Source organism: Phoxinus phoxinus, assembly GCF_949152265.1.
Source record: "Phoxinus phoxinus genome assembly, chromosome: 13".
Lineage (NCBI taxonomy): Eukaryota > Metazoa > Chordata > Actinopteri > Cypriniformes > Leuciscidae > Phoxinus > Phoxinus phoxinus.
In genome coordinates this window covers 25,448,686-25,471,738 of record NC_136888.1, presented here as the reverse complement: position 1 = coordinate 25,471,738, position 23,053 = coordinate 25,448,686, and the positions used below count along the sequence as shown (strand labels likewise).

Below are 23,053 nucleotides of genomic sequence, written 5' to 3'. Positions count from 1 at the left end.
GATTTATTGACAAACATTAATACAGAGGGGGAAGCCGAAGCTTTACCTGTTGAGGTGAGTGATGACGTATTTGAAAACTTCATAGTTCACAGGAGGAAATTTTCTCACGATTTCCTTAAGCACCTGCAGCCTTTCGTAATGATCTACGATTTCTAGAAAAATACACATGTAAAAAAAATCATTAGAGGAGGGAGGAAATGTTGTGGAATAAAACGTCACAGATTTTTAAATAGTTATGGCATAAACTCCTTCCCGTTGATACAAAACCTTCCTGTTAGGGTTTATTTTGTCATAATAACTAGTTATTAAATAAATAAATAAATAAATAAAGACCTGATTTAAGTTATGTGAGAAAGAATGATGAGACACATAATACTAGCAATATTTGTAAATTACATATTATATTAAAGGGTTAGTTCACCCAAAAATGAAAATTATGTTATTAATGACCCTCATGTCGTTCCAAGCCCGTAAGACCTCCGTTCATCTTCGGAACACAGTTTAAGATATTTTAGATTTAGTCCGAGAGCTTTCTGTCCCTCCATTGAAAATGTATGTACGGTATATTGTCCATGTCCATAAAGGTAATAAAGACATCATCAAAGTAGTCCATGTGACATCAGTGGGTTAGTTAGAAATTTTTGAAGCATCGAAAATACATTTTTGTCCAAAAATAACAAAAACTACGACTTTATTCACCATTGTATTCTCTTCCGGGTCTTTTGTCAATCTGCGTTCACGACTCCGCAGTGACGCTGCTGACGTGTTATCTCGTCCGTGTAGTATTCGGGTTCAAATAAATATGGATGGGCAAAAAAAATGCAAGTCTTCCTCTGTGTCGAAATAGACATGTTTGCGAAGATTGTTTTGTTTACATCGTGCGTCTCCCTAAGACTGTAAACGAAGCTCGGGCGCACCAGATAACACGTCAGCAGCGTCTTACGTCAGCAGCGTCACTGCGGAGTCGTGAACGCAGATTTACAACAGACCCGGAAGAGAATACAATGCTGAATAAAGTCGTAGTTTTTGTTATTTTTGGACAAAAATGTATTTTCGATGCTTCAAAAATTTCTAACTAACCCACTGATGTCACATGGACTACTTTGATGATGTTTTTATTACCTTTATGGACATGGACAGTATACCATACATACATTTTCAATGGAGGGACAGAAAGCTCTCGGACTAAATCTAAAATATCTTAAACTGTGTTCCGAAGATGAACGGAGGTCTTATGGGCTTGGAACGACATGAGGGTGAGTCATTAATGACATCATTTTCATTTTTGGGTGAACTAACCCTTTAACTAACCCTTACAGGTGAAACCCGAAAAAATTTGAATATCGTGTAAAAGTTCATTTATTTCAGTAATTCAACTTAAAAGGGGAAAATACATTATATAGACTCATTACATGCAAAGTGACATATTAAACGCCTTTATTTGTTATAATTTGGATGATTATGGCTTACAGCTATGAAAACCTTTTCACAATATTTGAATTTGGGGTTATCATAAGCTGTAAGTCATAATCATCAAAATTATAACAAATAAATGCTTGAAATATCTTACTTTGCATGTAATGAGTCTATATGATATATTAGTTTCACCTTTTAAGTTGAATTACTGAAATAAATTAACTTTTGCACGATATTCAAATTTTTCGACTTTCACCTGTACATATCGGTACCATATTGATTATTAGATATTTAATTGTACATCATTTCTTGTTTTTGTTTATTTATATTTATCTTGTCATCTAATGCCCACTTAAAGTTGATCTTTGTAAACAGTCATTTAATAACACTGATAAATGAAATCTACAGTGAACTTTAAAACAAATATACATTTTTCATACTGTACATTTAATGGTGTGATGCATAACTTCACTTGTAGCATTTAAAATGACTGATTTTATTTTTTTAAGGTTTTAAGTCACCTATAAGTATTGGATTATTTTATATTATTCCCAATTTTTAACTGCAAATTGACCTATCAGAATCAAGCATTCAGAGAGATGTGCAATCAGTGGACAAAATTAAGTTTAACTGACAACATGGAAAACCAAGTAGTGCATATTTTGTATGTACACTGTATATTAATTGTATTTTGATTATTTTATGTGCATGTCATGTCTTGAAAAGTGCATGGTCTGTGTCTAGAGTATGTCCCAAAGACTTTAACCCACACTTCTGTGTTTGGTGGTGTGACAAAGGTGATTTGATTTGAACCATCATTTTTGAAACATCATCAAAAAGAGATTTCGCGATAAGATGCAATGAGCTGCAATTGCCTGGCCGAGAATATGTGAAGGGAGGGAACCGATAAAGATGAAATATCAGTAAATTTATAGAGAACCGCATCCCAGCACTTAACGTCATCTATCTACAGCAGTGTGGATCAGAAATAATGAGCAGTACGTCACAGGGGGCCCTGGATTAGATTCAGCACTCGGAAGCATCAAACGGAAATGCAGATGCATTTAAATGACTTCTCAGCTACCTTGGGCTGGGATTAGACGGTGTGGTGATGGGATTAATATTGAACGCGGTTGAAAGCAGAAACCGGGCACGCAAAGGATAGAAAAAAAAAAAACTCGCCCGTTGAAATGATGATGAAATAGCATGAGCAGGTCTCTACTTGTACTCATAGTTGTAACAGACACACTTCCTGTCTTTCTTGTAGCCGCAACCTGTGCTGATGTGACAGGTGAAAGCGGTTTCACTGAACCCAGCCTCGACACACTGCCGCACACCTGCCGCTTGTGAAGACTAATGTATGAATGAGAGCCTGAGGTCAGATCACAGGTGGAGTCAACTGCAGGTTAACACTGGCAATAAAATAAAGTGCTAACCCAGATCTTCAGCTACAATCTCCTCAATCCTTACGTGAAAATTGGTCCAATTACTTTTACCTGGACCTGCTAAAACACTTAATGAATAATGAAAATAATCAATTTTCAAAAATGTATTAGTCAGCAAGTCTATTTCAAACTAATTCATGCAGTAAACGGTTGTATTTTGTTTTATAAAAATGTAATCTTTCATATTTCAAGACGTCTTTTATTGTACAAATGATGTATAGAATTTCCAAAATTGGAACATTTTTATTTGTTTTTTAAAATATACACTACCATTCACATCTTTGGGGTCAGTAAGTGCTTTTTTTTTTAAAGAACTTAATACTATTCAGCAAGGACGCATTAAATTGATCAAGTAAAATTCAAGTTATATACTATTTAAAATAAATGCTGTTCTTTTGAATCTTCATCTTCTCATCAGCCTGTAAAGTTTCCACAAACATATTAACGGTTTTCAACATTAAAAAAAAATGCTTCTTGTGCACCAAATCAGCATATTAGAATGATTTCTGAAGACTTTGAGTTATGGCTGCTGCAATAAAATATATTATACCAGACACTGCTGCGCAAGTAGTTGGTGTGAAGATTACAGCAAATATATTATTAATGTTGGTAAATCACATTAGATTTTGTATGAACAGGCCTTTGAGCCTATAATTTTTTTTAAAATAAGTTTAAAGATGAAGTGTGACAGTGCCGAACACTACCAATGTACCATGTTTTTATGACCAAATCAGGCAGAGGCAATGTTACTGAAAAAAAAAACACACACACACAAAAAAAAAAAACACACACTTTATTACTTAAGGCTTAATAAAGCATTACCCTGAATGCTAAACAGTCAGTTTTAATGAACGTTTTGAAACGATATGTAACTAGTCAATTAAACCGTTCTAAAGCAATCCGTTACCAGAAACCTCAGACAAAAAAAGGAGGCGATGGATAAATGTGTCGATACTTACTGGCTGCTTCCACCAGCTCTGGATGGAGAGAGTACGGTATGAGGGGGTCAGGGAGGTCGGCAAAGAAGGCCTTTAGGGCCCCAGCCACAGCGTTCACGGCTACATCCATCACTATCAGGTCAACGCTGTGGTCTGAGAGAAGAATGAAAATAGTGTGAGCTTGTGGAAGAATCCAACTGCCTTTATCAGTATTGGTAACGCCACTAAAACAGATTTAACGGGATTCAGCAGAATAGAAGGAAAACTATGGGAAAAAGGGGAAAATAAATAGGAAAGAGAGAGGATGGGGAGGAGAAAGAGAAGCTGTAAGAGCGGGGTTTAAGGTGAAATGACAGCTGTCAGATTAGATCTCTTCGCAAAGGCACTGAATGAACACGAAGGGGGTAAAAAGCACCCAATTCACTGTATCGCGAGGATGCAGAAGAGAGGAAGACTAATGGCTCCGGGCCAGTGGGCAGACTGATGCCTATAGTGGCTCTTTTGGGCAAACGATGGCTCACTGAATGAATAATGTGGTCACTCGGATGAAGATTTTCAACCGAGTTCACCAGCCATGACTAGTGTTTGATTTGAAAGATATATGAAAACAACAGTGGATTTAATTTGGCCACAAAATAACATGAACCCATTTCCTGTAATAGCGACCAGTATGATGGTATTTACACGTGATAGCGATAGAGCAACAGCAGTGCAAATATAGTAAATGTGGAAATGCATAACAAAGAAGTCAAAATGAGGAAGAACTTTTTCTTTTGGTTTTGCTAAGCACAGCAAAAAAAGTTTTTGGGCTTTCACCTTGTTTTTAACTCAAGTGTTACATAACATGCTAAAAGCTGCTTTTGCACGAATGCCAGACTTCATTTGTCATGAATAATCTTATCATTTCGTTCCTGTCCATCAAATTCCAAAGAAAAAGAAAAAATGAAATGAGATGAAAGTAAAAGATTGCATTCATAGCATTATCTACAATAGTCACGGTTATTTAATATATGAGCCATCTTTTTTCATTGAATTTGCAGAATAACTACATTATGATGTAAACCGTTTCTGTGAAATGACATTACTCAGTGCACTGAATACATTTTGGTCCTACCACCCACCGCAAGCCTGTAACCGCCTCAATTTGTCATCAGCGTAGTGACAATTTAAATCTGAGGTTTAAAAATGAGAATATAACAGATCACTTTAATGTGTCACAAGGAGATTTAAGCTAAAAATGTCCTGCATAAGCGAATAACTAGTGCGGATCACAGCTTGATGGAGGCCTGCAGGCACCAAGCCATTCAGAAGCCACAAATGTCAAGTTTGTTTTTACAGGAATGGTTAATTTACAGTGTGATAGGTCCCGAATTACACAATTATGATCTGTTTCTCATCATTTATGCTGGTGCATGTTGGTGAGTGTTCACTAGTCTTGAAAGTTAGAAGTTAGAAATGATAAGTAAATATTTCGATACAATAAGTCTTGGGTGTAATGCATCACTAAGTAATTAATTACTGTAATTGAATTACTTTTTCCTTGAAAAAGTAAGGGACAACTTAATTTTTCTATAATTGAATTAGTTACTTCTGATGTAATTGTATTACATACTGTATAGACTATACAATAATTATAAACCAATAACGTCTAATGTTAAATGTATGTCTTTAAATGTAACCTTCTCCCCTTTTTTTTATCATATTATGTATTCTTTATTTTAAAGCAGTTTCATGTCTATCGTTGTATTGTTCAACTGGTCGAGGTTGATTTGTGATTTAAAAAGTAATTATTAATAAGTAACGCAATACTTTTTAGAGAGAGTAATTAGTACAGTAATCGGGTTACACTGTTGAAGATGCAATTAGTAGCTAGAAATTAATTACTTTTTTTGAGTAACTAATAATAATAATGTATTTATATATTAAGCTGTATTATATAATCTTTCTTTATTAAATATCTGTTAATATTACCTAGTTAATAATAATAAATTGAAATATAATTAAATAAAACACACACACACGCAACTTTTCAATAAACAAAATATATCATTTTATATCAAATTATAATGAATATAATGCAAATTAAAATGAAGTAAACAACTGACTGAAACAACTGAATCTAAATTGAGAAGAGATTTCCACTCAGTGTAAAGCGGGCAAGATCAAATATATAAATTAACCCTTCAAACTGGAGTTTATCAGGGACACTTATCCAATTTGTGAAATGTCTTCCAACATGCGTCCTAGTTGCATGCCATCAAACACCTGCAAATGAAGCCTAGTTTCCCGCAGAGCCCAGTTAAAATCAGTACGTACCCTGGTCGAATTGTTTCTGAATGTTGTCTTGATCCGTCTTGTTTCCACTCACTCGATAAAGGCCCTCTGTGGTGAGACCTGCAAATTAAGAGCAACACTTCATTAAAATCAATCCAGCAAAGGTTATGCGACAAAACCTCAGCGGAACAAAGCAGTTAGTGTTCTAAAAAAAACAACTAAGACTTAAAGCAACCATATAAAAGGATGCAAAAATGAATGACATGGGTGTCAGTTCCACAGTTTCTTATTAAATATGGAGTGAAAACAAATTAAGAAACACTGTGGAACAAACAATAAAGGATGACACTTCACAAGTAAGGTACAATAAGTCCTCAACAGAAAATAGTGCTTTTGATCATTTTGAAACAAAATGCATCTTTACGATGATCCTTTGTAATTTTATTCCAAGGACAAGTTGATAAAAAAAAAAATTCAGGTATTTGTATTTATTTATTTCAATGACAACAATTCAACAAAAGTTTAGTTGATTGGTTGTGGATATTTTACTCTAGACACTTCTAGCTTGAACTGTAGGAAACTTTATTAATTAACATAATCAATAATTAAAAACAAATGAAAGATATTTTACAAATCGCAAAAACAAAAACATTTTTTAAATAAAGACCCTTCTACAAGGCCCTGACTTTATCACTTCAATCATTGTATTATCAATATATGAGCCCAATACAATATAGGCCTAGTAGTTTTACTTCCAGATTTACCCGAGCAGCTTCCAGCTAAAGATTTGAATATGACTAGTTGTATTTCTGCTTTTGTTATTCTTAGCACAAATACTTTGGCTTCTGTATTCATCTGAGGGCTTAATACTTACTATAGTTCCAGTACACTATATGCTTGTTCTTGTCAGTTACCAGTAAGAAAGCGTCTGCCAAAACTCTACATGTTTGTCTCAAATCCGTGGAAATACTGTCATTACAGAGGTGTAAATCTTCCACAGAAAACCAAATATTACTGAGATCAGTAAAGCTACTAGACCTACAGCCTTCCCATATCACAGAACAGCTCTTTTCCAAAAACCTTTGCTCAAATATTTAAAACCATGCACTCAACCCAGTAAACTGGGCCACTCCAGATGGATAAGTGGACATACGAGCTGATCTCACCGAAAGAAAAGTAGGCCAGAAATGCAGATAATGCAGCAGAATTCAACCCACACTTCCCCGTTCCCTGACCGATAACGCTGCGAGTATCTCTTTATTTTCATTATGTCTAATCTACTGAAGCCCATTTATTAATCTAAAGATAGCTCTGTGAAGCCATGACCTTGTGCAGCTCTGCAGTGCTTCAGAGCACTGATGCAAAAACACAGGGCCCCCCCACAGTCACTCTCAAAGCCTTGTGGGCTGCTAACTGCTACAAGTCAAAACCACTGTGCATTCTTGAGATGCTCCCACATGTCAGAGCCGGTTCTTCCTCCAGAGCTGTGGGAGACTACACAGAGGAGCCTGCCTCTTAACTCGCCACAGTGTTGTAAGGAAAAGGGCAGGTGTGTAGTGACGAATGTGGGTTGTTTTACTGCCTGGGTGAACCAGCCGTTTCCCTCAAACAGGTCAAAAGAGTTTAACTTTAGACAAATCTTGAGACACTAGCCTTTTTTTAAATCTCTACTGGACATGGTTAATGGAGTTTAGGGCTGAGCAATCTAGTTGAATAGAATATTTTACAAATATTTTTTATATATTCGAACAGCAACTTCTTTTTCTGTGCTTTTGTACAGTTAAGGTTACAAAATACACAGTATTTTGAGGGATTCATTGGTCAAAAAAAGAGAAACTTACTTTCTTTCCAACTTAAACATTTCAGTGCGCATACTGTACTTTAAAATAGGACACGAGGACTTGCGTGAAAGTTTTTAAGTGATGAAGCAAATAAATCTTTGAACTTAATGCTTTGCACATTTCATTTGAACGAACAGTTCAAAAGAACTGACTGACATGAATCAAACAAATCTAGCAGAAAAAAAGGCTATCAAAACATCTATTAAAAATATATTTTTTAGAGATGCACAAATTGCAATTTTCTTTGCCGATTTATGCTGATTCCGATTTTCTTTCAAAGAACTATAATTGACAGCATATACAAACAAAAATCTACTTTTCTTTAAAGCAAAGTTTTATTTTCATAGATAAACCACAATAAAAAGTCTGTAATAAAATAAGAACAAATAAACCAATTGCAAACAACAGCACAAATAAATGCAACAGAATAAAGAGAGCTATGAAATAAACATGGCTTTAAGTTTTTCAGGTGGGTCTAACAATAGGTTATTATTCAGATAAGAAATACTGCAGAAATTAACAAAGGCTAGTATTCAAACTTTCAATTTTACTACATATTAATGCTTAAAATATTAAAGTTATAAAACTTATTCAGTCAAGAGTAGAGAGTGATTTTCTTTATCTTTTGTTCTTTGATTAATATGACAGACAGCAGCAGAAATATTATACTCCTGTCACTTTAAGAGCTACTGCACAGGGTAACACTTTATTTTGATGGTCCCTCTTGAGCATTCTGTTGACTAAGTAACTTTGCAACTACATGTCAACTTATTCTATCCCTAACCCTACCAGTCAACTAATACTCCACTAACACCCTGAGAGTTAGTAGACATGTGGGTGCAACGCTACTTCTAGTCAACAGAATGTGTTAAAGGGGACCACCAAAATAAAGTGTGAAACCCTGCACAGATCCAATATACTGTCACACAACTTATCGTTATCTTTCTCAACCATTTTATTTACGTCCCAAAACGGACTGTTTAACTGAATAATCGCCAAGACACTCGAAGACAGGCACATTGACATAATTTTGTATGTATTTGACCGTTTAAGCTCACAAGCTGTTTGAGACTAAGAAGCGGCTTGTGCGCTCCACTTACCGGTATATAGATCAGTGGTGCGTGCGCTTTTGGTGTGAGCGTGAATGGGTAACATTATGCGCAATACAAGTCAGAGACAGACCGGCTCTGACATGAGACTGAGCGGCCGGTCAACGGTCCAGGCCGATCATGCAGAAAAACAGCCGATTCTGGTCCCTGACCGGTCAATCGGTGCATCTCTAATTTTTATGTAGTTTTTATATTTGATGTATTTTCAAGATATTTTATATATTAAAACATCTAGAATGTTTTGAAGCTCTCATGCTTGCGAATGACAGTAAGGAGCTACCAAATATTACCAAAATATTTTTTTCCGGAGAATAGAGTGGATAGAGCTTCTGCAAAAAGGATGGAGTTTTACCCAAAAAAAGTAATAAAAAGTTAAAATAACAAACAAATAAACCTCAAAAACATGAGGATAATTTAGCTTAATTTATGGTTTAAATGACCATCTTGACCCATGCATAGTTGCTAGTTGTTTAACGATGTCCTTGACGAGCTGTTAATGACTCATGGAGATTAAGTGATGGTTTGGTGAGGTTACCATGCAACGGCGTGGGTTTGGATCCAACCCTTTTTGTCAGTCCTGTCACATGTGAGAGCGTGAGCTCTGGCCTGGTGGTGTTATGCCCAGCCTGACACTGTGAACAGAGTGTGAGCTCACTTACAAGTCCAGGAACATATCGAGACTAATCGCACTGTATAATATCAAAGTCAAAACCTTGAAGGAGTTCACACATACCGAACAGTCAGCCTGCACGGGAACGAGTCAGCTTACCATTTCAGATAGCGGATAAAGCCCAGTACACACAAACAGACAGTAAATACAGCTTTAGCCACTCAGGTTTCTAAGAATAACTTGATGTATCGTATAAAACATGCTTAAACAGGTTTTATGTTACTCATCTTACAGTGCAGTATAGTCTTGTCGGAAACTCTCAATCAAACCAGCTCGGACTACCTGATTTATTACTCAGGCAACTGTAAACGATATAAAATGGCAAGTGGAAATGTTGGTTTAAATGAGCCATACATGTTTGAACTAGAAACTGATTCAGAAGAAAAAGAAGATGAGCGAATTATACAGGGTCGTCTACAAGTCAATGTATCAGAATGGTATTAATGCCTTTTATGTATCGCTCTCTACAATGTCGGACACATAATGGTAATTGATATTAATAGCCTTTGGCTTGACTACATTATCAAACAGCTAATAATATGTCGCTAATGTTAAACTAGCATTTCTCAACGGGGGCCCCCCCCATGGAGCATTCGGCAAACATTGGGGGTGCGCTGGAAGCAATATCTTTGAAAGGGGGGGTGTTGAGGTGTCCTTGGGGTGAGTTTGTCGTATATGCCAAATATTTATGAGATGAAACTAGTAGTACTTGCAAAAGAATGGTCTGCAACATTCTAACACTGTGTGCACCGGCGTGTCCTTGGACACATCAAAGCAAACACTTCAAATGCATTTGTCCGGTTATCAAAAGCGCAAGCTTGCGGATCGAGTGGTGTGCGTCCAGTGTAGACAGGATCACTGATAATAATGGGTTCTATGTGGGTTCTTAAAAAAAAAAAGAAAAAAAAAAAAAAAGTGTACTGACCCCAAACATTTGAATGGTAGTGCAAGTATAATAATAAGTTTGATAAACAATAATAAGCAAAGATTAATTTCAAGACAACTAGACAACATTTTATTTGGTGTAAGTATAATAATAGGCCTAAGCATAATAAACTGAATAATAAACAGAGATTCATTTCAAGACAATTAGACTACATTTTATTTGGCGTTAAGGGACCTAGATAATGGGTATGGGTAGGGTCCTGTTCGCCATCGCAGAGTCAGACAATCAGCATCCTAATGATAGGAAAAGCCCTGCCCCACACATTGAAGGGATTGTTTACATGATTAATGTGACAGTAGGGAATGGGAGGTTTCAGACTACGTTTTTGAGACTGTCTTTGGTGCACTGCAGTTCAGTTAGTTAGAAAGTGAGAAAATACTCAGCAATGGTGTTGACTGTGTTGGTTTTAATAAGCTTCAAGACAAACCATGTGCAAATTTCTCAAAGACAAACAACATTTAAAAGACTTATTTTCACTACAGTGGGTCTTCTTATTTTAAGCAGAAAAAGTGCATCGCTATCTTGCTCTGACCAAAGTGATTTGAATACACTAGGCGTCTTAAATCACGACTTCCTAACTCGTAAATAAAAGCTTCCCAGGAGGACTTGAACACACCAATAATCACAGTGGCCAACAGTTAGGCATAAAGAGTAAAATCAGTCAGCATACAGACCCTGTGTAGCGTGTCAGTAATTTCGGACGTGATGATCAAATTTAGTCAAATGCTGTAAGGAAGGTCAATGTCAAAAGTGTGGTGAAAACAGTAACAGGAAGTCATACTAAGGGAAGTGATCTTAATTTGGATACACATCTATTGTCCCCTCTAAGCCCTTCCCATCCACCGCTGGACTTTATCTGCACCTCCACATCATCAGATTACCATCAGAGGCAACAAAAGGCCACCGTGATACAGGAAATCGCACGCCTTACCGCAACATAGGAAATGTCAAAATAGAGCTCATATGCAAAAACAGACCATAAATCAAATCAGGCACTCATATAAAACCCAGAAATCACAATATAACAGATTTATCAGTCTGGCTTTAGTTGTTCTCCAGTAGATAGGATTTCAAATCTGGCTTGAAATAATGTGAGACCACATATTCAAAAAAGGTCAGCGTGGTAAATGAAAACCTGCCATTATGAGCACTGTGCTGTGCTGTTTTATCTCCTGATGAAGGGTTTACACAGCAGAAGGAAGACAATATCACACAAAAAGTGCACCGCACACATGATCACCGCACTGCATGTCAGATTCTTCATTACGGGAACTAAAATGTCAGGTCGTTCATGAGTATTTGTTTTCACAATGAGCATTAAGCCCTCGTAATAACAGCAGAACTAAGACATTGAGAGTTGGTGATTTCCAGTGACACAATGTAAGCCTGTGAGTGTGACTCAACAAGGATGAGATAAGTTGTAATATTATGCAAATGAGCATCGTTGCAAAGCGACGGCTACCACTAGATCACAACAGTGACCGCTGGAAAAGTTTATGAAAGTATTTGTCTGAAACAAAACCAACTAGCTCTGAAACGAATGTTACGTTATTGCTTCAAAACAAAGTTTTAAACCAAGCCCATGATGAAATACACATGATGTAATTAGAATAAATGCATTTATTCTAATTACATCAAATTAGTATTAGAATGCATTTATTCTAATACTAAAATATATTTGTATATTTAAGTTTATTGCAAGATAGTAAAATATATACACCACAATCAAAAGATTGTTTTGTTTCTGAAAGTTTTTGAAGTCTCTTATGATCACTAAGGCTCCATTTATTTGATCAGTAAAATACAGATTTAAAATACAGTAAAAACAGTAATATTGCAAAATATTATTACAATACTATTTTCTGCTTTAATATATTTTAAAATGTAATTTATTCCAGTGAAAACAAAGGCAAAATAACAGCATTCCTTCTTTACTGTCACTTTTTCATATTTGCTGAATAAAAGTATTAATTTCCTCTTTTAAACTTTAAGTACACGTTGTTTGAGACTGCTGGGAGACTTCAATTACATCATTCCCAATACTTCATGCTGAGCCTCTTTTTTTTTTTGCCATGATTTTCGTTTCTATGGCAACAGCAACTTCTCTCATTGGTGGATCCAAGGTGCTCTGTGCTTCAGGATTGTGGGTAGCGTTGTTTTTTTTAATACTATGCTATATAGTAGTAAGTTAAGTTAAAAATGACAAAACAACAAAATAAACCTATATTAGTGATACACATCTATTTTTCCATGGAGAAAGTGAAATATTTACTTCCAGAACCCGAATGTTGCGCTCTATAGAAGTGAAGAAAGTGGAGCCCACATCATCCATCTGTTGTGAGAAACTGTAGATGAGTGTGGGGAAGAAGTTAATGTTTCTTTGAGTGAATAACATTAATATTCAGAAGCAAGGAAACAGATTTATTGTCAAAATACAATGGTATCTTATTTTAACTGGTAGTACATCTTATTTGTGATTGCAGCGACCTCCAGAGATAAAATAGCTGTCAACGGTAATGCTTTAGGCTGGACTCTAGAGCATGATGGCAAATGTCATGCATTGTATTCCCATGTTGCCACAATGACTTGAAGGGGTCGTACAAAAATAAAGGGCAAAGCTCAGGGTTACAGCTTCTGTAAATGCTATAGCGCATGTCTGTGTGAAATCAATGTTCTTGCTTCAGAGCTGGGACGAACGTCACACCGGGACTGCAACATTTTCACTATAATGCTGTCATCAAATCCTTTCTGAAAAGGGCGTGCCTGTACAGGAACACACCAGGGATGGGCCGCTATCAAAAGATTCATTCCTCCACAGAGGCCTGTGTAAACCCAACAAAGAGTATTCCCAGTGTGCCGCTTTGATCCATTTTATACGCTACACCTTTTCTTGAGAATTGTATCTTACCTTATTATTCTGAAATGTTTGAGGAGCTTAAAGGGAATCTGTTGTAGCATCAAATGTTTGATGTCTCTTCCTTTCAGGTTCCCAGACTGCACCTGCTCTGCAGCACCCGGGCTAGCACAGCTTGTGTGAAAAATTATTTTACATAAATAAAGATTTTTACATCTGTGTTGAAACACTAAAGCTCTGTTGTAAAAATCTGGTGTTAAGACTGTTTAAAAGGTTGGCTGCATAATTATTCCTTTAAGACACATTCTCCTGGCTAAAATTTGAGGCTGCACGAATCTTTCTTCGATTCCTAACCCAGAATGCACTGTGACAAGATGATAAGTAGAAAAGACTATTAAAAAGTAATAATAATAAAAAATTCACCATAGCAGATAAGAGAAATGTCAATTACAGAGATATTCAAATCAATACCACAAAGTATAAATAAAAATATACATTAATAGAACAAATACAACAAATGTAATAGCCTATATATAGGTTCCATACGAATTTGGATGCTTATTTAGAAGGATGCGGCCTATGTAGGCAGTGAGGAACGAGGTGGCTCACTACGTTTTTGAACAGAGCTAGTGTGTTGGCAGGAATTGAGAGTGATTTCCGATGCATCTTTCCAGTATGAGCGAGTACCCATAACCCAAAACCATTCAAATGAAGGGAAATGATTACATGGAAGATCTTGTGCATCTGGTGCTGATGCTTAACCATTATACACAAATCACTTGACACCATCTGCTTAATTATTCTGTCATAACGCCCACCCCTATGGTGGAGTTTAAGACCAAATATCAGAGTCCATAAATAGACATGGAGGGAAAGTGCTTTTCTGAACCAACCTCCATCCGTCAGCGCAAAAGCCTGGTGAAGAAATGCTCCATGAGATACAGTATGATTGTGTTAGCGGGGGGCAAACGTGAGTTTTAAAGCTATTGCCTCAGCATTCCACTAACACACGATAATAAATCAGCAGAGGGGAAGCGTCGACTCACATGCTCATTCCACAGGAAATCGGTTTAAAAATATACCAACCCTTATTAACCTTATTCCTCACAGGGTTTCAATATACTTAACAAGGTTTAGGAAATAAAGTCAGGTCAGGGTTGATCCTGCAACGTGAGACGTGAAGCCTCAAATGCCAACATTAGTGTCACTTAGACACTCCGCAAACAAAAGCCTCTCTGGAAATCAATCCTTGCAGAATGTAGAGAGGGGGGCAGAATCTGAGTCAGGTCATCAATTTCCACACTACTGTGATAATAATTGCCTCTGCAGCTCTTGGTCCCTATAAATCAAAGCGGCAGATGTGAAGGAAAATATCAAAGCGTATCAGCTCTCCTTTTATTGATTTCCAAATCCATGCAAGAAAAAAAAAAAACATGTTGACAATGTCCCTTTATTAAATGGATAGTTCACCCAAACATTAATATTCTGTCATCACTTACTCATCCTAATGCGGTTTCAAACGTTTATGACTCTATTCGTGCAAGTAAAGAACAAGCTGGCTGCTATTTTTCATTCAACCGTAAAGAATGAAGAGTGGAGCGCTCAAGCTTCAAAAATAACACAAAAGCAGCATAAAAGTAGTCCATATACTATGCACTTTGCACTATACATATATATATATACCTCTTATGAACCATTGTTTGAGAAACAGACCGAAGTTAATCGTTATTCTGTGAAAATAATGAACCCAGGAGAGTTTGGGTGAATTTCAACAGAGAAGTATTGGTGTCCGATTCATGTGTTCATCACACAAAGCTTATGTATAGCTTTAGAAGTCTTCTTTGATCCTGATTCTTCTATAATAGATTAAGCTTCAAAATAGTCACAAAGCAGAATAAAACATAAAGACTCCAGTCTTCACTGTAAAAAAAATAAAGATCAGCACATTCTTCAAAATTTCTACTTCAGTGTTATACTGAAGGAAGTAAGTCATAATGTGAAGCAAGTTTAGAATGACATGAGGGTGAGTAAATGATGACGATTTTAATTTTTGGGTGAACTATCCCTTTAAAGTAACTACACACACAATCTGCAGAAAATGCAAAATGGTGATAGGAACTGATGTCAAAAGAAATCCCTATAAGCTCAGCTACTTTTAGGTCAATAAGTGGCATGTAAGGTCCTAAGTCTATGCTTTTTACATAAACGCTTAGATGTCTAGATTCCGAGTCAAACAACTGTCTGAAAGTGGTTAAAAATTAAGCCCTGACATATTTAGTCATGCTGAGTTGACAGCTGCGTGAGTGGCAGTGCTTTTAAAATAAAAACGAGTCCAATCTAAGTTGTGAGCGCAGCAAGTTGGCTGTTATCAAAGAGGGGTGGGTTTGCGTGTGTTTAGCCCCATGAGAAATGTATGGCAGTCGAGAGGATTTAGCAGAGCCGAGCGGCCTTATCTACTGCCTGCAGCTAAACATCATCCCCTCGCACAGTCCTAAGAACTATGTGGCATTGATTTAATGTAGAATATCTGCTCGCAGTGAACAGGTGCGCAGCGGGCTGATGGACATAAATTCTGATATGATGAAAACAAGCAAGCCGCTTGTGGAACAAAAATGCAAAAAGCCAAACACAAAATAGAACTAAAAGCAGAACAATCAAAAAAGCAAACAACAAAGCGCGTTCAATTATTCAGTGTGAATTATAATCAAGGGCTCATTGTGAGGCCACTGCAGCGACATGGTTTTTGGGTCTGTACTTAAAGCAGTAATGCATGAGTAATGTGTCGGCGGATGAGCTGTGGTCAGCTCGACCATGGACTGACCGGCATACCCAGGACATCTGCCCTTCAGCAAACAGTGACGGCATCATTCGCTCCAGCTCATCTCTAATTCATCAAGAACAGATGGGATATGCTTAAAAATAGTCCTTTTTTAAGCCGCAAACTACTGCGATTGCGTCATCTGCAGAAGATACCATGTACGTTTGGGAGTAGGTGTATTTACTGAAAGCCAAAGTGATGGTTACGTTATGGCTACATTCTCACCACAAAGCTAAATCTAAACCAGAAACAATGTTTTGTTATGCATGTCTGTTGTTTAGTTAAAGGGGTCCTTGATTATGATTTCACTTTTTTAACTTCAGTAAGTGTGTAATGTTGCTGTTTGAGCATAAACAACATCTGCAAAGTTACAAAGTTCAATGCAAATGGAATTATTTTTATTTTTTTACAGAAATCACTTTTTAAGGACTACAACATACGGCTGGTAGGGAGGGACTACAACGAGCTTCTTCCCGGGTTGGTGACATCACAAACCCTAAAATTTACATAAACCCTCCCCCGGGAACACGCAACAGAGGGGGAGAGGCCATGTTGGGCTGCTTTAGAGAAGAGAAAGAGTTGTTCCCGCTGAGTGATGTAAAGAAAGTGGAAAGCTTTGACTCCGCTAGCCTGCCAACTAGGCCTAACATTACAGTACTGATGTACCGGTAGTTTACTTTAGCTTTTTTAAGCTCTTGCTTTTGTTAAACTGTTCACCGCCCCATAGAGAAATTATCCATGATTTTGTGATTGATTACTGTTAGTATTACCGTAGTTTTCCGACAAATATGATTAAATGGTGGATAATATCGTATCTATATAAGAAAAAAAACTAAAGAAAAAAACATACCACTCTGAAACGTCCTGTGAAATCAGTGCTTACAAAGTCCGTGCTTAAAATCAGTTGTTCCTCGTTCGTTTCTGAATCGTGCTCGAAATGGTTTAAAATTGATGCCATCGTTAATATTACATCCGAGCAGAGCTCGCGGTTATGAAGTTGCGTGACATTTCCCGAACACGCACAAAACGCTGCCAATCACAACACACTGGGACAGCTAACCAATCACAGTACATTTCATATTACGAAAGGAGGGGCTTCATCGAAAACGACACATTCAACCAGACTGAGTACAGAAAGGAGCTGTAATAATGTAAAATATGTGAAAAATAATCCGTTTTTGAACAATCAAACATGAAAACATATTCCAGTAAACCCCAAAAACAAAATCAAGACTTCGTAAAAGGGCATAATAGGACATTAACATTTGACAATATACATTGCCTCCTACACGGTTACTGCTTACTATCTTTTAAAAACAGCATGTAAAACAAGACACATTATACAACTATTATTAACCTTCCAAACAGTAGTATGGTAAAGAATCACATGATCTATATGATCCATCACACACTGCAGCTATATTTGGTTGTCAGCTCATCTTTTATTGTTTACACACAGTGCAGTAATTTACAAGAGTGACAACGGCATTCTACAACCGAAATAACTGCTGAAAAATGCAGGTAGTGGCAACCGCATTTACAAAAATGCCACGCAGTGTGTGTAGAATCTAACTGAATAACTAGTTGATAATCAAAGGGAAAGAGATATGAGCCTTGACTCATTCGTTTAGCCAGATATTGGAAGCAAATCAGCAAACAAGCCCATAAAAAAAACTAAATAAATGGAAATTCTTTATCCTGAAAATAAGAACAAAATATAGCGACCTACCCCTGCTTACATTAATAACTCCATAAACTTGATTGCTGTAAGAGCAAAGCTTAAACATCAATCCCAAAAACACTTGGTGGGCATGGCAACACTGCAAGATCGTGCTTTGTGAAGCAGCCTTTAAAAAAAACATGATGCCACCGTCGACTGTGCTATAGTTAAAATTGCTAAACACAATGGGTAATTTATCACTGTAATAGCCTATATCTTCGGTCAGAAATTGAATAGTGGATACCAAACACGTGAGACGCCAGAACGTTGCTATGTTTACCGCAGTGTCAATCATTGCAGTTTCGGGAGTTAAATGGGGTTGTCACTCCTGAAGCTTTACATTGTGTACGTGGCCTATGTTGCATGATTAATTCAATAAGTGTCATCAAATTAGTTTGCATGTGTCTGATCTAATTTAGCATAAAAATTAAAAAATTAAAACCTCTAAGAGGTCTGATCATCATAAAAAAAAAAAAAAAACAGGGCTGATACTATTTCCAGATCATTTGTCACACTGGAAACAAAAGGTTCACTGAAATGTGAGAGACTCTATTCTGCTCAATGTGCTCTCAATGTATAATGCACATTTTGTCTAATTTAGTATACAGGAAGGCAAATTGTACAAAAAGTAAAAATGTTGCTTCACAAAGATTCTGGTTCCTTAATTCCATTAACAATTACAGTACTTTTGAGAGAGCCGATTTATAACTGACTGATTCATTAGAATCAGCTCAATTGGTCTGAAACCAGTTCTTGATAGTAGTGGGAATATTGATAGTACCTGGGAATTCTATTGCATACAGAACATATTTTTTCAAACTGTGCATAAAGTATCAACTTCAAAAATAAAATGCCATTCTGAACACAATTCTTCTTTTAGCAGTTGCCAATTAGATGTTAGAAATCAGCAGCATTTCGTATGTGAACATGGACAGTAGCCCCAAACCACCACCATGGGAGCTTAAAAAGTTAGTACATTTCTGCTAGTCAATTCTTCAAGTACATAAGCTTCATTCTTGCTTTCTTACAAACTCCCAGAGCTTATGGCATCATCGCCCTCCACTTCATTACACTTTCTAAGCCTCATCCCGAGTCTAGATGCACTGGCTGATGTGTGGCGACAGCCTGTCAAAGCCAAGTGCTTCTGACATCCTCTCCCCTCGAGCACGACGAGCAGTAGGAGGCCAAGGGGAATAACAGGACTTTGCGTTGTCGGACACTTATTGCTAAGCATTCGCAAGAGACCTTAATGTGTCAAAGGAAGAAAAAGCCAGAGTCATCAAAACTTTCTGCAACCCTCCAGCAAGGTGCATGTCTACAGTGGGCAAAGCAACAGTCATCAAGAGGGGAACTCCACTTGCAGAGCAGCCTAGCAGATTAAATGTGTCCTTAATATGCTTAATTCAGCCATATCATATAAAAGGGAAGTGTGGGAAGTGGAGGCACACAAATTAGGACTCATACGTTTACACTGATCTAGTCACTGCCTGTAAAAGGTTAAAACACACTGCGTTTACATGCAGCCAAATAAACAAATGGTAATGTGTCTGATAGCTCAATTGGCATGAAAAACCAACATAATTAGAATTTTTTTGTTAGTTCTGCAGCACTTTCAGATCAGTTTATTAAAACGAAATCGATCTCAGGACTTGTTTAAAAAAATGTAGGATACATATAACCATTACATTCGAAATCAGCAGTCTGGTCAAATTCATTTGGACTGATCTGAAGGGCTTGGTATCGAGTTCAATAATTTTTAGGCACCGACCGAATTACCTCGATACCATCGAGTATCAAAAAAATCTCTTGTCGTTCAGTACCAAATTTCTATACTTAAGGGGTTAATCTCGTCAATGTCAGTGAGCCAATAGGCATGCAGCATGATTGGCTGTGGCGAGGCACCAGAGACGTGGCTCACACATGAGGCTGTAGTGTGTAAGCATCCCAACCCCCATCGATGTAGAAGATGTGGAAAAGATCAAAACTGTGGATACATTTCACTAGGGTTGATGCCAACAACGCACAATGCAATATTTACGTTAAGATAATTGCTACCAAGTGGCAACACGACAAATCTGATGAAGCACTTGACAGTGCACGGAATAAACTTACGAAGTCTAGAAAATAGAAAGTCCATCTTCGACCTGGAGCGCGCCACCAATGAACCGCAACTCAGCGTATAGGCTACTTACCTCACAGACATGAGAAATAGGTATATAGAAAGCTTGAAATGTCTACTTTTAAACAAACCAATTCGAATCAAAAACAAATTCTCTCTGATTATTAAAGGTGTATTTCTCTCAATAGGCGTGCGCATTCACTTTACTGCGGAGATGACGAGTTAGCAACGTCAACTTCATCCTTGCAGCCAACACTGACTCAGAAAACACTAGTTTATTAATAAACAGGAAAAATAGCACGTATACATTTTAATTGACACATTAATAATCATTAGGCTACTTTTGCCAGTGCTTTGCAGTAAGCTTTATGTGTGCGCTTAAATGCGAGGCATATATTCCGTCCCGCAGTAGCCTACATGAGTCCGAGTCTGTAAAAAAATAAGTTTAGTAATTGTAATTTTTGTTAAAATGGATTTTATAACATTGGTATCGAAAATAGTATAGTTCAGGAAGCGGAATCGAAGTCAAGGTATCGACATTTTTTTTTTTACGATACCCAGTCCTATACTGATCCGTGCATGTAAATGCAAAGCAAGTTGGTAAGTCAAGGTACTTTTACAAGCCACACCTTAACATTTGCATTCCTATCTGTAGATTATACACAATGCAAAAGATTAAGCAATCTACACAACAATACTCTGATATGGGGAAACCTGCAAATCACTATAAAATTCCACATTTCCTCCAACTGCACTCAACAATGTTATCGGTTTAGATTTAGAATCAGAATCAGAATGAGCTTCATTGCCAAGTATGCTTACACATACAAAGAATTTGTCCCGGTGACAGAAGCTTCCAGTGAACAGACAGAATGACAGCGACAAGACAGATGATGAAAGTAAAATAAGTGAATAAAAATAAATACATAAATAAGTACAAAATATACAAAAGACAATATATGTATGTACAGGTATGTTGTATAATACAAGGGAATGTGAATAAGAGGTATGGAATGATAAATAAATATGAGTATAAATCAATAGTGGTGTGTATTGCACTTGTTTATTGCCCAGTGGGGGAATTGAACTGTTCATGAGGTAGATCTGGTGCTCAGAGCGCTGTAGCGTCGACCAGACGGCAACAGTTTAAAGAGGAAGTGGCCAGGATGTGAGGGGTTCAGAGTGATATGACACTTAACCCTATAAAGCCTACTGTATCATATTACGCATATTTCAACGGCCACTAAATTATCAACATGATGATTCAGGTCGTGGTATATGTCTTTTTGCTGTGAAATCTTGATTAATCTACCGACTTTTTTTAAGTAAACGTAAAAAGAACTATTACAATATTTCAAGAACACTTACTGCACTGAAGCAATTTTTTGCAACTTAATGTTTTAGGAAAATCATATTAATGAGAGTATCAAATATGATACAACAGGCTTTGAGGATCTCTCAATCATAATTTTACTGCATTGCATTATATATTTTGCCCCCCAACAATAAAAACTACAGAACTTATTACAGAACTCATTAAACTAAGTATTTACATAGCATCGTACAAACACATTATTGTCTATTTATACTTGTATTTTATTTAAGTATTCTGCTATATGGTTATAACGTTCATAACGATTTACATTACAAGATGTCAGAATTTCATCTTACTTTTTGGCCAAATTAATATTAACAAAACACCAAATTGCATATGGTTGCTTGGTTTGGGCCTCTGAATAAAAACAATATTTCCCCTCGAGTCTGATATCACTATGAACTATAAAAGCCTGATGTATGAAATATGATACTAAACAAAAGGGGAAAAAATTTAATCTTTTTGTCTAAACGTTTCAATAAATTGTTCTATTTGATGATTGTAATATAATACCCTAACAGAAATACACCATAGTAACCAGTTTTCAGCAAAATGCCACAATTAGCAACAAGGAACTACTCCAAAATGACAAATAGATTTCAAAAATTTCTCAGTTTAAAAATAATTTTAAATACAAATTAAATCGATTTAAAAATAAATTTAGTTGCAACAATAAATGGAATAAAACCACGGTAGGTAAATCTATTAATTGAGCTAGGCCCATTTCCTCTTTTAAAATGCAATGCATGTGTTGAGTTGTGATACTCTGCAGCACTAGGTCTGAAAGTGCAGAAACGGGCTATGACAATTATTCCCTACTGAGTTAAGTAATCCCTATGGCTGCGAGGAAGCCGTACAATATTGAAAAGCAAGGCTAAAGGGCTAAAGGACTTGTGAAAAGGCTGACTCCTGCATTTTCACTGCAAAAGAGCCACTTTAAAAAGTGCATCATTGCTACAGCATCCTTGGAAATGCGCAGCATCTTGCTTTTGTGACCTGGTCACCAGTACAGATGCCCTGAAACAGTAAGATGTACAAATATTGCAACCAAAGAGCTAGCTGACTAGTTAGCCAACTCACTAGGTTTTAAAACACACCCATTTCTCTCTAATGTTTTGTTATACAGTAATAATATTGCGGTTTATAGTATCATAGCTTGTAAATAAACTTAAAAATAGACCTTGTGAGGAAACATCAACAATCTGTAAACAATCCTGTCCATTTCCCAGTCACAATTCATCTAATGTTGTAGGAAAACAGTCCAATGTTGCAGAATGATGGTTAAGAGATTGTCTGTAAACACACTTATGACCCTCTCAGCGCAGTGCTGTCTTGTTCATGAAATATTAGTCAGCTGATTAATTGTTGTACAAATACTCTCGCCTTTTTCTTCATTCAAAGCAGTTCCGCATGTCCGGCCAAGAACCGCTGCGTATCCGTGCTTATGCAGGACATTTTCTGCTAATCTCATACCCAGTCTGCCAAAGCATACTGAAATCATTCAGCTATGAGCTTCTCTGGCACATAT

General features: G+C 36.8%; 1 protein-coding gene across 1 annotated transcript in view; it reads right to left on the bottom strand.

Annotated features, from left to right (window-relative positions):
• arhgap5 (Rho GTPase activating protein 5) overlaps nt 1-23,053 on the bottom strand; it is a 35,552-nt gene that overhangs the window by 1,221 nt on the left and 11,278 nt on the right. Inside the window, exons 4-6 of the mRNA XM_079632604.1 lie at nt 6,116-6,193; nt 3,821-3,952; nt 47-152 (exon numbers count right to left, since the gene is read on the bottom strand). Coding sequence (XP_079488730.1) covers nt 47-152; nt 3,821-3,952; nt 6,116-6,193 — 316 coding nt within the window. The remainder of the gene's footprint in view (nt 1-46; nt 153-3,820; nt 3,953-6,115; nt 6,194-23,053) is intronic.